The 17,091-nt window shown below is 42.2% G+C and overlaps 1 protein-coding gene across 1 annotated transcript; it reads right to left on the bottom strand.

Moving 5' to 3' along the window:
- Nucleotides 1-3,400: 3,400 nt before the first annotated feature.
- TBRG1 (transforming growth factor beta regulator 1) lies at nucleotides 3,401-14,257 on the bottom strand. Its single transcript, XM_043451721.1, has 9 exons — nucleotides 13,855-14,257; nucleotides 12,203-12,273; nucleotides 11,425-11,657; nucleotides 10,701-10,837; nucleotides 10,259-10,405; nucleotides 6,589-6,686; nucleotides 6,247-6,357; nucleotides 5,717-5,859; nucleotides 3,401-3,757 (listed from the first exon to the last, which is right to left on the bottom strand). Exons 1-9 carry the CDS (start codon nucleotides 14,002-14,004, stop codon nucleotides 3,612-3,614), a joined length of 1,236 nt encoding a protein of 411 aa, XP_043307656.1. The 5' UTR covers nucleotides 14,005-14,257; the 3' UTR covers nucleotides 3,401-3,611.
- Nucleotides 14,258-17,091: the final 2,834 nt, after the last annotated feature.

Here is a 17,091-nt window from a genome sequence, read left to right as displayed (position 1 = left end):
TTTCTGTAGAGTTTCCATTTACACTTCCCAACAGTTTTTCCTCACGTGGAACTGAAATGTTTCTTTTGGTACACAACAGTCTTTCAGAGAATTGAAGATGGCCCTGTTTTGTGCTAAGCCAAAACCAATTCTGTTCCTTCAGTCTAAATGATAATGTGAACGTTTAAAACAAAGAAACCACAACCACGCGCTGGGATTTTGGGAGGTGTGAAGGGACAGCCAAGAGGTGGCAAGAGAGAGGGCGAGGTGGAGCAGCGCGTGCAGGAACCACGTGACTGCAGAGGTCACAGAGCGGTAGATAGCGATATCGGGCTCTTGACAGGTAAGAGGTTTAACAATGAAAATAATCCAGCTGGGAGAACAAAGAGAGTCTTAAAATAAAGCTACATGATAAGCATTTAGAAAAATAATCCAGATGGGACAAATGTGAAAGAGGGCTTTGGTGTATACTGTTGAGAATCATAATGGTGTTTCCTGGCTGATTAAAAACAGCTGATGGCATTTGATAATTGTCACCTATTAAGAAGCTGGAAATAAAAGTATCATCCTGAGTCATGGGTACACACTAATCTCTAGACAAAACTGCATTTGGAACAGGCTTGCAAACTGTCCTTTGAAGCTGAGAAAGGAGCGAGATTTATCTGCGAGTAGTTTCCATTGTCTTAATGTGAAAAACAAGCGCAGAAGCACAGGCAGCACTCCCCACACCTGCCCCAAGGCGTCCTAGTGTAACTGAACCGCAGGAGTGCTTTGTTAGTGCCAGGATTTTATTTAAAATTTTATTTATTTTTAAATTTTTTGGCTGTGCCACACAGCAAGCAGAATCTTAATTCCCCGACCAAGGATTGAACCCGTGCCCCCTGCAGTGCAGTCTTAACCACTGGACTACCAGGGAAGCCCCAGTACCAAGATTTTAGTTAGCAAAAACCAAACCAGCTATGCAGCATGCAAGGAACTTTGGCTCCTTTGAGGACTTCTAGCGTACAATTAACTTCTGATACTTGCACCTTGGTCTCTGACTCATTTGACCTCACAGAAACCACAAACCCTGCACCAACTCCTGAGGAAAAAAATGAATCTACTGTCTACCCCCAACATAAGAGGCGCTCAGTAGCTGTTCTAACCTGGAAGGAGCAAGAGACGGCCAAGAGCTCTAGGCCCATGTTCCCTTCACTCCTAGTAACCTAGGGCACACCATATAACCAGTTAGGTTTAGGTAGTGGATATCTTAATGCAAAGTCATGTGAAAATTAATTTATTTTTAATGGTTGAATAACTTAAAACATTCTGTAGAAATTCAGTTTATTTTCCAACTGAAAATAATACTGTTTGAAAGTGAAATTTATGATCACTGTAGAAGACTTGGATGCTAAAGAAGAGTATAAGCAAGTAAAAATCACTCCCAAATTCATCATCTGGACACAGTGTTTTGGTGAACATCACTTGATTTGTTTGGGTCACATTTTACATACCACTACACGGGTATATTATTTTGTAATTGGTGTTTTTGACTTATTCTAACAAAATAACTTACTTAGGTAAAGTGAAAAGAGATTTCATTTGCTTCAGTTTGTGGGTGCCCCATACTTTAACCAATTTGCTATTAGTGGACATAGAGGGTTTTAAACTAATACTGTGATAACTGTTAATGTCAATGTCATTCTGCACTTAATCTCTTAGGGTCCTTAATGTGGACTAACAGGTTTAAGGATAAATACATTTAACATTTTAATACCTACAGCTTAACCCTTCCAAAGGATTCAACAGTTGACATTCCCACCAAGGCAGAGTCCGGTATTTCTGCCCTATTCTCACCAACATTGAATGTTGTCAAACTTAAGAAATCTTTAACAATCCAATAGATGAAAAAAATTTTAGGTGTATAGCTACAACAGTGTTTTTCAAGTTATTTAAAACAATGATCCATAGTAAAAACACTTTGTATCATATATCCCCATGTGCATCATGTGAATGGGAGATAAACACCTATATACACAGTATAGTTGAATTCAACCTTTCAACATGCAATGCATTCCAGTATGTTGTCTTCTAACTTAATTTTAAAAAGACGTGGGTCTTGACTGACTGCCAAAGTTGAAACAACTAACAAGGTTGAGCTTCTAGGGAAGCTACAAATGGATACTTATTAAAGTAAGTTAGCCCATGCACTAACTTATGGGCTTCCCTTGTGGCTCAGCTGGTAAGGAATCCACCTTCAATACAGAAGACCTGGGATCGATCCCTGGGTTGGGACGATCCCCTGGAGAAGGGAAAGGCTACCCACTCCAGTATTCTGGCCTAGAGAATTCCATGGACTGTATAGTCCATGGGGTCACAAAGAGTCGGACATGACTGAGTGACTTTCACTTCATGCACTAACTTATAAAAACTCTTTTTAATGTCTTTCTTAAAATGAAGCTCACTGTGAACTTGTGATTAACTCGGGCTGTAACAGAATGGAAAAATATAGATTATGCAGCAGATACCATTTCTGTGTTAAGTGCAAATGGGTTCTGGCATCTGATGCAGAGAAATAAAATGAAAAACATGCAACAGTTTTGAGTGATCTCCTTTCTATCCCTGATTTGCTATTATCCAGATTTTATTACATTTTTGCACTGTAAAAGTTATACAAACTTGTAAGACCATAACTAAGAGTCATAAAATTAACATTAGTCACTTCAGCTTCTGATACGTTATGGTGGCCAGTGTGATGTGCACTAAAGGCTGCATTTGATCCGTCCCTCGGCTGCCCAGATACAGTCCCATAAAGTGCCAGGCCGTTTGTTTTCTCCCCGTTAGTGGCGATGGATTGTAGCACAGCGACAACTCAGCTCTCACCACTCCTTCCCCGTCCTTCTACCTCTGGCCTCCTTTGGTTCCCTCCATTCCAGCCAGCCCTGGTTCCTGACTGGATGATAGTGAATCATCACACAAGGTACTGTGGAGGTGAACTGGCTGGGTTTCAGTGACAGGGTAAGCCTCTACCTTAATGCTTTAAGTGGAGTCCAGAAAATTCTGTTACATAGAATGCAGTGTTATTACACGACTAATGAACTGATGGGGTGAGTCTGTTATGGAGGATGGGAACCAATCATGTTATTTGTGTTAATGTGTGGCTTCAATGTATTCAGTGGAGCCACAAAGGGGATGTAGACAAGGCTAGAGATGACTTTTTGGATCCTCTTGTGAAATGTGAAAAAGAACAGTGGGCTTTGGACTGGACCTTCCAGCTTGGGGATGAGTAGTATCTGATTCTGATCACACCAACATGAAGATAAAGCAGCTGCAGGGGCTGAGACTTACAGTCAACGACCCAGGCTCAGAATAAGGGCGGAGGGTTGTCAGAAGGTGTAAGATTCTGATGATATCGTGATGACAACAAGATGAAAATAAGCAGAACTGTCAACAGAAATTTATTACTAAAAATAAAACAGTTGAAGTTTTTCCCAGGAAAGCTGTCACCATGGGAACCTCTGTGACAAAATGTGTTAATTTACTATCTTCTTCACTCCTGAGTTGCTGCCTTCTTCTATATAATCTAAGTGTTACTTAGTTTAAGCTAAAATACCCATCCTGATAAGAATGATGTGGTATCGATCCCTTTTACTTCAGTCCGAAGACTGAGATGGGCTACATGGCGACGGAGACTTCAGGTGCTGTAGGTGAGCATCTACCAACGGTTCATGGGTCAGAAACATGGGTTGGTAAGAAGACACAAAGGCTGTGGGCTGAAGCTCCGGGAGGTCCAAGGATCCTGGAGAAAAAAATTCCTTGAGTTCCACTGCTGCCTGGGAATCTTAGGAGACTGGCTTGATCAGACACATACATATCCTTTTAATTCTTTCAACTCCTTCACATCTGTCAGCCCAATTCTGACCTTGTCTGATGAGACAGGACAGATGTTTACTTTTACAATGATGCAAACTGGCTGAAATACAGCAATTGGTGCTGGGAAAGCTGGAGAGTCACATGTAAATCAATCACAACCCCACACCCTACACAAAAATAAACTCAAAATGGCTTAAAGATTTTATATAAGACATGACACCATAAAAGTCCTAGAAGAGAACACAGACAAAACATATGACATAAATTGTATGTTTTCTTAGGTCAGTCTCCCAAGGCATAAGAAATAAAAGCAAAAATAAACAAATGGGATCCAATCAAACTTAAAAGTTTTTGCACAGCAAAGGAAACCGTGAAACAAAAAGACAACCTATGGACTAGGAAAAAATATTTACAAATGATGTGACTGACCATAGTTTTGTTTTGAAAACATACTAATAGCTCATACAATTAAAAAAAAAAACCCAACTGAAAATGAGCAGAACGTCTAAATAGACATTTCTCCAAAGAAGAAATACAAATGTCCAATAGGCACATGGAAAGATGCTCATCATCCCTAATTATTACAGAAATGCAAATCAAAACTACAATGAGGTACCACCTCACGTTAGTCAGAATGGTCATCATTAAAAAGTCTACAAAATAATAAATGTTGGAGACTGGGGAAAAAGGAACCCTTCTACACTGTTGATAGAATGTAAGTTGGTGCAACCACTGTGGAAAACAGTATGGAGGTTCCTCAAAAAACTAGAGTTATAAATATGATCCAGCAATACCACGCCTGAGCATATACCCAGACAAAACTCTAATCCAAAAAGATATGTGCACCCCTATGTTCATAGCAACATAATAGCCAAGTCACTGACAGATGAATGAATGAAGATGTGGTATGTAAACATATATACACATACATACATACAATGGGATATGTCAGCAATTAAAAAAAAATGAAATAACGCCATTTGCAGCAACATGGATGGACAGAGGTTATACAAAAGTCAGAAAGAGAAAGACAAATACCATATGATATTGCTTAAATGCGGAATATAAAATACAACACAAATGAATATACCCACAAAACAAAAACAGACTCACAGAGAACAGACTTGTGGCTGCCAAGGGAGAGGAAAGGACTGGGAGTTTGGGATGAGTAGACCAGACATGCAGACTAGTATATACATGAATAAGACGTATGGGTATCTTGTGGATGGATGGATAAAAAACCATCCATGATGGATAAAAAACAAGGTACTAGTGTATAGCACAGGGAATTATAGTCAATATCAAGCAACAAAACATAAAAGAATATAAAGTATATATGTATAACTGAATCAGTACAGCAGAAATTAACAGTGTAAATCAACTAAAATAAAATGTTAAAAAAAGAAAGAAAAAAAAAACTGTGGCTGAAATAGATTAAGTAACTTGCCTAAGGTTACAGAGCACAGTAGGCAAAGACAGAGAAGTTAATTCTTCTCTCATTTCCAGTCCAGAGCTCTCCCTATATGACTACTCCCATGCTGGATCCCCTGATCACTCCACTCATTTGTGGGGGGAGTCCATGGAGCACAGGCAGGACCAAGGCCACGGATCTCCTCACTACATGTGATGTTTCCCACAGTAAACTTCCCCTGAGAGTTCTGCTGAGGACTTATCTAGCTTAGAAAATGAGCTGCCCTAAGCTCCTCGTGAGCCACCCCAGGATCTCAGCCATGCCTTGAGACTTCTGCTAGGGCTACCTGTGGCTGGAGCAGGGAAAGCCTTTGTCACTCACTGCCCAGGTCAGTGGGATACTCAGCGATGAAGGAAGAGGGTAGCTTAAAAATGGTCAACTTGCAAACCAGAAGGGAAAAATAAAAAAAGATACCTTGTAGAATGGGATCACTATGATCTTCATCAAAGCTATGTCTCTGAAAGGCTTCAAAGCTTGTAGCTATGTCATTCTCTAGCTGTTCTTGTGGTGGCGGGCTGTCTCCAGGTTTGCACACGTCAAACTTCACCCACTGGTAACTGCAGGGCCAAAGGGAACATTATTGAGTCATCTTTTGGCTGTTAACAATCCATTCGTCCCTCCAAAGGGATCAGGTATTTTTTTCCTTAGGTCTCTCCCATATATATCTGAAAAACATATCAACTAACTAAAATTGAAAAGCAGACAGACAGGCATCTCTAGTGACACTTATTCTGCAGGACTTCCCCATCCGTTTGCTGTCGTGATGCACACAAATGATAAGACCTCCAGGACAGCGGGGTACCGTCCACAGAAGACAATACTGTGCCTTAGGTACAGAAGCAGCTCAATAAATAGAGGAACAAGCAGAGCAGTGACCACCAGTTTAGTCCCTGGCCCACAGATCATGGAGCTTCTTTCAAGGAAATGGATTCGATCCCACTTACTTGACACATTTCCGAGCTCCTGGACAACTCTGGATCAGGTTGTGGATGGTTGGATGAGAAAACCCAAAAAAGTCAGCTCCGGACGGATGCAGGTCGGATATTAGTTTTCCCCTAAATGGAAGAGAGAGAATTTTTGCTTGAGAGCTGAGAGATGAGTATGAACACACAGAGCAGTCTTTCCTGACTTGGCGAGTTTGGAGACTGTAGCTGCCAAGATAGGCCAAGGACACAGGCTAGCTTTCTATATAATAAGGGATCTCTACTCATTAAAAACGAGAGAGAAGGTCTCACTGTACCCCAACTGACCTTTCTAGCCTGCTTTCCAGTTATTGGTCAACTTACATAGCCTCACTGATGGTCTTGAGCAGCTCTGCGTGACAGGCGTCAGCGGAGGAGCTGATGATAGCATTCTGGGGGTCGTCTTCAGGAACAATTTCAAACTGAGAAAGATAAAGGAGCAATGAGCCCAGTCTTCAGGGAGAAGGTGGCAGAGTCACACTGCTGCTACTGCTATTCTTCACTCTGGAACCTGAAGCAAGGTGTACCTCTTGTTTAACAGTGTCTTGGCTGTTAGACACTCCAAGCCACAAAACAAAGGAAGGCTTTCAGCTGTTTGATTCTACACCGTTTGTTTAACTACTGTCCTGAGGGCAGTGCTTAATTTTTCCATATCTTTCCAGATGCTTTCTTATCCACTAACATATTTATAAGCTATAAATACAGATGATATTTTAAAACAAATGAGATTGTTCTCCACATAATCTTATGTTGATTTTACACTATCTAGGAAGAGATCTAGGCCATTTTGACTAAAAATCCCCATTTCACTTTATCTGTAAAATATCTTGATTGTTTATAAAAAGAAACTGTTAGATCAAGATTCTACTAATACTGAAGAATTTTTGCCAGCAAAGTATTTTGTAACAAGTGCGATCTAGCCAACAATTCCCTGATGAGTTTTCTATACTGTTTAAAGACTTCTGGCAAAAAAAAAAAAAAAAAAAGAAAATTAAATTCTTTTCTGTAACAGGTTCTATATTTAGTCAGTTAAATTCCGTGACCAACTGGTTTTCTATAAAGTTCAATTAAGCAGTTTCCAGTCTTTCAAAGTTTAATCAAATTATTCCACACAGGATTAATCTATTTTCTGTATATCTCTCTCTATATATACCCACACACATACACACTATATGTATTTATATATAGTATATATATGTTTACAATTATGTGCATTTATAATTTTTTTTTTTTTTTTAGAATCCAAAACAAACCTTACCGAGTAGCTTCTACTACTGTTAGTTTTCTTCTGTGGTTATAATTTCATTTGATTCAATCTTCCTATGTCAAATTTCAGAGCTCTTTCTATTTTGTCAATAATAAATTATCTTGTGAGTAGTTTCAGTCAGAATGGTTTTGTTATTTCAATGACATACGTTGCAAATTTAACATTCTGATGGTTTATATTGATTTCTCAGCTAATTCATGAAAAAACTGTGAAAAATTATCTTCAAATATTTCAGGGCTGCTCTTCTGATATTGATCACGCCAATTCCAATCTTTTATATTGTGTGTACACTTATATATCCTATCTGAGCAAAGCACAGTTAAAAGCCTAAAATGTATTATTTTGGTCTTGGGATCTTTCTCTACTTCATTCTTTTAAGTGTTGTATAATATTACACAAGGTGGATATATCTTAATTTTTAACCATTCTCCTACTGATGGATATTTAGGCTACTTTTAAATTCTTGCTATTGCAAATAATGTCGCAATTATACTGTTATATCTAACTCTTCTGTTCACATTTGCGCATTTCTCTAAGACATTCTATAATATCTAGAAGTATCCTGGATCAAAGATTCACACATTAAAATTGTTGATACTACCCCAGCAGCCTTCCAAAAAAAGAAACTTTCAATTTTCACTCCTACTAATGCCATTTGTACTTGTTTTCCTACACACTGGCCAACATTTGCTATTATCTATCTGATATTTGAGTATGAGAAAAATAAGATCTTTTTGTTTTATTTTCATCTCCCTAACTACAAGTGATGTCTGCTCTCATCGACCATCTGCACTGTTTCTGTGAAATACCTGTTTTTTTTTTTCTTCCTCATCTGATTGCTTTTATATCTTAGACTACAAGAACACTATCTGGATTTTAATCCACTGTGATATGTTTTCTTCCTGTTTGTTGCTTGAGTTTTAACTTTGATTATGGTGGTTTTTGTCATTCAGAAGTGTTTAAAATTTTAATAGTCAAATCTGTTACTATTTTCCATTATAGCTTCTACTTTTCACATCTTGCTAAAGAAAACCTTTCACCTCACCCTAGGACTATAAAAGTATTGTTCTATGTTTTAACATATTATAGTATAGAACATTCTATGAAGCTAAAGCAAATAAAAGTCATATTGGCATTTATAGTCAAATAGATGAAACAGAACTGTCTGGAAACACAACAAAGTATTACACGTATTTATACATTAAAGGTGTCACTTGATGTCACTTAGGGAAAATAATGAAAGCTCAGTCTGTGGAATTTTCTAGGCCAGAATACTGGAGTGGGTAGCCTTTCCCTTCTCCAGGGGATCTTCCCAACCCAGGGATCAAAACCACGTCTCCCGCACTAGACGCAGATTCTTTACCAGCTGAACCACAAGCAAAGCCCACTTCACTTCACTTCAAAGATGTCACTTGATATCAGTTAGGGAAAAAAATGAAAGCTCACAAAGTACCTGAAAATTCTGTCTGGATGGACTAATGGCTTAATAAAAGAAACAAAAAACCCTACAGAATCTGTGTTTTTAAAAATATTTCAGCATTTGTCTTTCAGGGCTCCCTTGGTGGCTCAGATGGTTAAGAATCTGCCTGCAATGCAAGAGACCCAGGTTCAATCCCTGGGTTGGGAAGATCCTCTGGAAAAGGAAATGGCAACCCACTCCAGTATTCTTGCCTGGAGAATCCCATGGACAGAGGATCCTAGTGGGCTACTATTCATGGGATGGTAAAGAGTTGGACACGACTGAGCAACTAACACTTTCAGAGGGAATTAAGGACCGGCTTGTTGGTTGCCATTTACATTCTATTAGGATTCTGATTAGACTTTCCTTACATACATAGATTTGTTATAAACACTGCTACGACATCAAGTCTGTCTGTTCTGTCTAAAGAGAAATGCTGCATGGCCAAGGTCATCAGAACTCTCAGCTGCATTTAAGAGCCTTCTAACAAGGATAGGAGGGATGCAGTATTATCCACAAGTGGCAGACAGGCTCTCAGCTTCTGCTCAAAGCTTCCACCCCATTTTCCAGCCATCTGTATCATCATCAGACAGCGAAGCCTGCAACTCTGACAACAGTCTATCTTCCCCAAGGATCAGAGGACATGGTGTAGGAAAATGAACCATCTTGAACCACGTACTGAGAGGACGTGCAGTCAGGGACTTCCCTGGTAGTCCAGTGGTTAAGAGTCTGCCTGCCAATGCAGGGGACATGGGCTCAGTCCCTGGTCCCAGAAGATCTCACATGACGTGCAGCAGCTAAGCCCATGCGCCACAACTATTGAGCCTGCATGCCTAGAGCCCATGCTCCTCAAGAAGAGAAGCCACCACAATGAGAAGCCCGTGCGCAGCAATGAAGACCCAGTGCAGCTGAACATAAATGAATAAATTAAAAAAGAAAGAGAGCATGTGCAGTCAAAAGTGAATATGTAGTTTCTCTGCTGCCTCCATTTTAGTTCCACCTGAACTGGCAGAGTGTCACACTAATCTTCCATGAGTGTAAGCATACATTTCACACAGGAGCAGTCTGGTCAGGCCTCACATGGTCACCACTAACGTGAGGAGCAGAACAGTTCGGGGGAAGGGGTGTCAGTCGGGGAATCACACGGATGCAGATTCATATCCCGGCTCCATCAGTTACTGGCAGAGTGCCTGTCACAGAGAAGGTTCTCAGAAAAAGAGGGGGGAAAAAAACAAACAAAACCCAGCAGTTATCCTTAGGGCGGGTACCTGAGGCTGCGTGCCACCATCTTTGATCTGACAGGTATACAGGCACTCCTGGTCTGGACTCCGCATGCTGGCATAGACCCGAGTGCTGCAGTAGCCCACGGGGTAGATTGCAGTCTCGTCATGGAAGCCAGGTCGGTCGGTGATGATCTAGAAAAGAAAAGATCCCCCCAACTTGCCACTGAGGTCGCCAGAGAACCTAAAAACCCAGGGTACTGTGGAAGCCTCTAAAACCATCTTGGGGCTGCAAAGAGTGACTCAGATCAGACAGACAGAGCTCAGGATGTGTAGCCGATGAAAACAATCTGCTTTCCTAGGGACTGGAGGTTTTCAGGGGTTGCTCTGGATCAGCAAGGGACTGCTGCTAATGGGAAAAGGGAGGGAAGACTCAACCCCACTCCCGAATCTCTGCTTCTCCTTTCTCTTGGTTGCTGGGCTCACTCACCTCCCCCAGGCTATACACTGTTAGGCCCCCCAGTCCGATGGGGAACACAGGCCGTCCTGAGGGGTCCAGGGCAATGGGCTGAACCGGCTTGCGAGCACCTGCCTCCATTTTCTTTTTCTTGGATGTTTTCTTCAGAACTGAAACGCAAATCTGGGGTCACCCACTTTAGGCCCCTCCCAATGCTGAGGGGAAGGGAAAAAATTTACAGGATGCTAAGAGCAATGAGCCAATCCTGGTTTTACGCACACACTGAAAGCGCACATGGGGCTCTTCCTCAAAGCCCTGTTCATCTTTCTAACCCACCCACCTGGCTGTAACCAATTTCAGCCTCAGTGCTTAGGATCTAGAAGCCTTATATTTTGTAAGGCCTCTGGCTTCACTTATAAGGTCAGCAATTTCCCAAGCCATCTGTGTGCTCAAAGGCCACCGAGCCCATTTCCCTGCCTCTAGGAAAGACTGAACTGGAGGCTCCCAGACAGTTGGGAGTGTAGGAGAAGTGGGGGAGACCCTGAACTGCTCCCGTTATGTTTAATCAGGTCTCACTGTGAGTCCTCTACCTGGAGTGGCTTGAAGACACTTGGTTTTCACGGGCTTTTACCAGGGGTGCTTAAGGACCAGTGAGACTTTACATCATCTCTGTGGCCGAGTGTCTACCAGTCAGGACCAGGTTCTTGTCATTAGTTGCTGAGCCACCAGGACAACTGATATCCTCTCCCCAAGGTACCTTCCAGTTTGTTGTTCTCTTTGCCTTTTTCTTTTTTCTCCTTCTTGGATTTCTTCCCAAATGGTTCCTCAGCCCCAGTGGTTGGCCCAGAAACCGGCCCAGCTCCCTGGAGGGTTCCCACAGAGCTGGCCACACTGTAAGTCAGGGGCAAACTGGAGGTGTGGGAAGGAGCTGCAGCCTGTACGTCCCCTTCAGTTAGGGCCTGCAGCTGGAGGAGCTTCTTCAGCAAGTACCTGAGGTTGGGGAGGAAAGGAAGCAGGGGTATAAGCTTCTGTTTTGCCTCATATTTTACTCTGTCCATATTTTATTCAAGCACTAGGAAGTCAGAAGTACATGCAGAGATGATCACAGTCACAAAAGTAAAGTTCTTATTGACCCCTGGGAAAAACTAAGCTCTAGAGGATAACGCCTCAAAAAGCTAAGGATAAAGGACTACAGTGCAGCCCTTCTGCATATGGAGAGCTCTTCTAACTGGATGCTGGAATATGTTAGGCTTCCAAAGGGCACATATCAAGAGCTGCTCACTCACAGAGTACTACATACTGAATAAATATTTATAGAAAAAATGCAGCTTTTTTTTCTTCCCTGGCTTTTATAATAGCAGAGTTATAATAAGATTACTTATTAGATGTGGTCAGAGGGTTTGTCAGAAAGATGGATCACACTGGTGGCCAGTGCAAAGTACAAAAATCCTGATGGAGGAAAAAACCCCCAAGAGCACCAACACCATATCAATCACCAAAAATATGATTCTGAACACAAAGTGACGCCAGCTCACCGTCTCTCTTCTTTTGCTTTAAGAAATTTTTCTTCAAGACGAGCAATTTCATCACAAATAGCAGCATTTTCCTTGAAGACAAATTTGGAATATAATCACACAAAAGGAATAAAAGATCAAAGTACACTGAGAAGAGGAACTATATTCTAAACCAAAGAGGTATGTGTTGGTAGGGAGAAGAAGAGCCAGTCTACATTGCAGACAAACTGTAAACAAACCTGTAAGTAAAGGTATGGCCAATTTCTCTTACGGGCACAGTAGTAATTTGGAAACTGCACCACCTCTGAGTGAAAAGGGGGAGTTAGTAATAATTTTGCCAGAACAATACAGCAAAGTAGGGTTGTCAGGGGAAAATCAACACATACGGTCACCTTAATTAAGGTCGACTTCAGCAGTAAGAAAGCCATACTGCTCAAATCTATAGATACTTTAGCTCAACCCTTATAACCATGGGGAGCGTCCTCATTCCAAGTGCCTTGACTCTTAGGGAGCTTATAAATCCAACCTAACCCAAAGCAAACCATGCAGTAATGAACCTTAAAGAGAAAAAATCTGGATGGAACAAAATCAAGTCTAGTCTATAAAATTTTAAACTTCATAACCTATTTACATGTATTCAAGCATCATCTTTCTTTACTGATGGCTCCATTGATCTCCCAAACATGAGTCCTGAGGAGACTGTTTCAATCTGGATGGTCCACAGTTGGGACCTCAAATGCTGAACGATCAAAACAATACCTTTCTCCTTCACAAAACCTTCTTCATGGGTCTGATGGAACCAACAGCCTAATAATACAGGTGCCAAGCTTTAGGTACCGCTGATATATAGGGATAAAAGAAAGGCAACATCAATTAGATACCAAATCCTTTTAATTCTGCTTTTCTTACTTTTCTCCAGTGCACACAGCAGGTGCCAAATAAATGTCCTCAGAATAAGTGTTCTATTTCCAAACCTTTCCCTGTGCGTCCAAAAAAGCTAAGGGATGTTCAAATTTTGGTATGCGAAGAGGTAAGGTGTTGATTTACATGTGGGAGGACATTTGAGATACTTGCTATCTCCAAGCACTGAGCTGCGCTTGAGCAAGCCACAATATCGTCTAAGGGTTGTGGCTGGCAAACCAGAAAGAGTTCATTCATTCAATAAAGCCGGTGCATCTACAATAAAAGCGGGGACTATTGAAAGCTTCATGTGCCTGTTCAGGGAAGGGGTCGGCTGTGGGTGTGCGAAGTGCATGGGGGGAAACAGGCTGCGGTAATGGAAGTAATAAACTAGAATCAGGTGTTTGACTTGTTGGAGTCAGGGCTCTACCACAGTTCTCAAGTTTCTCTGGAGAACCAAAGGCATTTCCAAGAATTCTGTGGCAATAACGATAATGACTAAAGCTTACTGACACATCTTCTAGGTACTGGCCCCTTAACTTTCCTCATTTAATCTTCATTAACTCAGCAAGGTAGTTAGCGGTCATTTGCAGACGAGGAAACAGAATTACAGGAATTACCTAATTCGCACAAGGCTAACAGCAAGTAATGTACCCTGGAAGAGCTAACATTCTATTAACACTGCCACTCTGGGAAGGGGAACAGTTCGGGGAAAGATTTCACGAGTTATGAGAGGCTACAAGTAGAGAAGGCCCGAGCGGCGGCATACTTACAAACACCGTGGCTTTGGCCGCTCTGCGTAGCCGCAGGTACTTGAGCCGGTACTTCTCGTTCTGGCTCTTCTTCGGGAGCTTTTTCATCCTGGCCTTGCTGGACTGCAGCGGGTCTCGCGGCGAGGAGGCCAGGCTGCCCAGCAGGCTCATGGTCCGGCCCCGCTATGGGGGCTCCAGGGCGCGGCCTGCATCAGCCCTTTCACTGAGGAGCGGCCCTCAACGGCGGCTTGGTCTAGTCTGGGCGGGAGGGAGCAGGACTCTAAAAACCGACCTCTCTGGAAGGTTCACCAGGCGCCTGGCTAGGCCAGAAATCCTATAACCGAAACGACTCCAGCCGCCTCCTGCACTTCCGCGTCTACCTCGGAAGCCTGTCGCGACCGGAGGTTACGTCACGGCGTCAACCTCACGTAATTTCCGGTGCCGGGAGCCGGGCGGTCTCGGCAGGGTGGATCCGCGGCTCCGGAGCCGGAGAGGAGGGCGGGGCCTGGTGAAGAGGGAGAGCGGCGGGAAACGACCGTTTGAGACATTGTGTACATGCGTGTGTTTAGCAGGCTTGTTACTCTTGAGCTAAAGACCAACACACAAAAATCACACGGTTCGTAAGCCCAAAGTGTTTCAGCACCTCTTTCCCACGTTCCTTAGACTGGCCTTCCCCGTTTTTACGACGCGCTGGAGCGCCATAAGGGGACTACTGTTGTCTTTGCTTCTTTTCTTCATACAGCTCGCATAGATGTTTCCTGAGGGCCTAGTACGCTATCGTTTTACTGGGATTACAGTGGTAAATAGAAAAAAGAAGTCCCCTGCTTTCAGATTAGTAGGGAAGATGGAAAGTTTAACGGGCACTTTTAATAAGAGGCTTGCACTAAGTAGGCAGTCTGTAAATATTTGCGTAAGGAAACCAAAAATGTATTTCTGTGCTTAAACTTACATAGCTCTAACTCTGTAACCAAGGTCTGCCTGATATCATCAAATAAGTAGAATAGACAGTTCTTTAGAATGCGGTATTGGTAACTGTACTGGGTTGGAAGGTAGAAGGCTTGCAGTATTCTTCACCCCCCCCCCCCCCCCCCCCCCCCCCCCCCCCCCGCCATGCCACTAACTAGAGTGAGCCTCTGGGTCCCAGGCTTCTCAAAACTGAGTAGGCTGTTTAGAATGATGAGGTGAAAGAGAGTTATAAACTGAAAGATTCTGTACTGATACCTAATTACTGTTGTGTATACTCAAAATTTGGAAGAGGTCAGTTTTCATTCCAATCCCAAAGAAAGGCAATCCCAAAGAATGCTCAAACTACCGCACAATTACACTCATCTCACATGCTAGTAGAGTAATGCTCAAAATTCTCCAAGCCAGGCTGCAGCAATATGTGAACCGTGAACTTCCAGATGTTCAAGTTGGTTTTAGAAAAGGCAGAGGAACCAGAGATCAAATTGCCAACATCTGTTGGATCACTGAAAAAGCAAGAGAGTTCCAGAAAAACACCTATTTCTGGTTTATTGACTATGCCAAAGCCTTTGACTGTGTGGATCACAATAAACTGTGGAAAATTCTGAAAGAGATGGGAATACCAGGCCACCTGACCTGCCTTTTGAGACACATATATGCAGGTCAGGAAGCAACAGTTAGAACTGGACATGGAACAACAGACTGGTTCCCAATAGGAAAAGGAGTCCGTCAAGGCTGTAAATTGTCACCCTGCTTATTTAACTTATATGCAGAGTACATCATGAGAAACACTGGGCTGGAAGAAACACAAGCTGGAATCAAGATTGCCTGGAGACATATCAATAACCTAAGATATGCAGATGACACCGCCCTTACGGCAGAAAGTGAAGAGGAACTAAAAAGCCTCTTGATGAAAGTGAAAGAGGAGAGTGGAAAAGTTGGCTTAAAGTTCAACATTCAGACAGCTAAGATCATGGCATCTGGTCCCATCACTTCATGGGAAATAGATGGGGAAACAGTGGAAACAGTGTCAGACTATTTTTTTGGGCTCCAAAATCACTGCAGATGGTGATTGCAGCCATGAAATTAAAAGACGCTTACTCCTTGGAACGAGAGTTATGACCAACCTAGATAGCATATTAAAAAGCAGAGACATTACTTTGCCAACAAAGGTCTGTCTAGTCAAGGCTATGGTTTTTCCAGTGGTCGTGCATGGATGTGAGAGTTGGACTATGAAGAAAGCTGAGCACCAAAGAATTGATGCTTTTGAACTGTGGTGTTGGAGAAGACTCTTGAGAGTCCTTTGGACTGCAAGGAGATCCAACCAGTCCATCCTAAAGGAGAACAGTCCTTGGTGTTCATTGGAAGGACTGATGCTGAAACTGAAACTCCAATACCTTGGCCACCTCATGTGAAGAGTTGACTTATTGGAAAAGACCCTGATGCTGGGAGGGATTGGGGGCAGGAGGAGAAGGGGACGACAGAGGATGAGATGGCTGGATGGCATCACCGACTTGATGAACTTGAGTTTGAGTAAACTCTGGGAGTTGGTGATGGACAAGGAGGCCTGGCGTGCTGCGATTCATGGGGTCGCAAAGAGTCGGACACGACTGAGCGACTGAACTGACCTGAACCGATACTCATAATTTAGACTTCTAGAATTGTATATGGAAATTAAGAAAAATATGTACACTGTCAAAACAGTAAGTTACTGGAGAAAAACCTGAAGCTTAAATAAGAAACTTATGATCAGTTCAAAAAAAGAGGTTTAGAATAAAAAATCCAGGTACTTCATTTCTGGAAATTGTTAAGAATAGTGGCAAGAGTCCTGATAAAATGGCTTTCCCACAGAGAGAAAGGTTATGAGTCCTTTATGTCCATCCATAGTGTAAGCTGCCCCATTGGACCTCATGTTTCTAGTGTGCTTTTACAAACATACTCAAGGCAGCCTTATAGGTTCATGTCCGGAAATTGCCAGTAATAGTTTCAGCCGACCAACTATCCATACTATAGATTGGCACTTTACCTTGGAACCTGAAATAGGTAGTTCTAATTGACAGGAAGAGTTTTCTTCTTTTTCTTCTTCTTTTAATCCTTATTTGCTAACTGCCTGATTTATTTGATGTTCAGCTGTATTTTGTTCTTGCAGGCTTCGTGATCTGACTTTGTTTTCATTATTCATCCACGTTTATTACATATATCCTACCTAGTGGGAAGGAAAGTACTGTCATTTATCTTAGTTTGCAAGCTGCTCTGGCCAATGGATTTCTGTGGCATTTACACTAACATTTTATT

Source organism: Cervus canadensis, chromosome 29, assembly GCF_019320065.1.
Source record: "Cervus canadensis isolate Bull #8, Minnesota chromosome 29, ASM1932006v1, whole genome shotgun sequence".
NCBI classification, from domain to species: domain Eukaryota; kingdom Metazoa; phylum Chordata; class Mammalia; order Artiodactyla; family Cervidae; genus Cervus; species Cervus canadensis.
The sequence above is the reverse complement of the archived record's forward strand: the minus strand, read 5'-3'. Positions and strand labels throughout refer to the sequence as shown.

Bases quoted from the DNA above. Each gene is read 5' to 3' on its own strand.
- TBRG1 (XM_043451721.1), bottom strand. From the start codon at position 14,004: ATGAGCCTGCTGGGCAGCCTGGCCTCCTCGCCGCGAGACCCGCTGCAG. The intron at 10,406-10,700 runs GTGAGTGAGCCC...TTTCTTTTCTAG, and splicing joins CAGTGTATAGCCTGGGGGAG to ATCATCACCGACCGACCTGG. The intron at 6,358-6,588 runs GTAAGTTGACCA...TCTTCCATTTAG, and splicing joins AAGACCATCAGTGAGGCTAT to GGGAAAACTAATATCCGACC.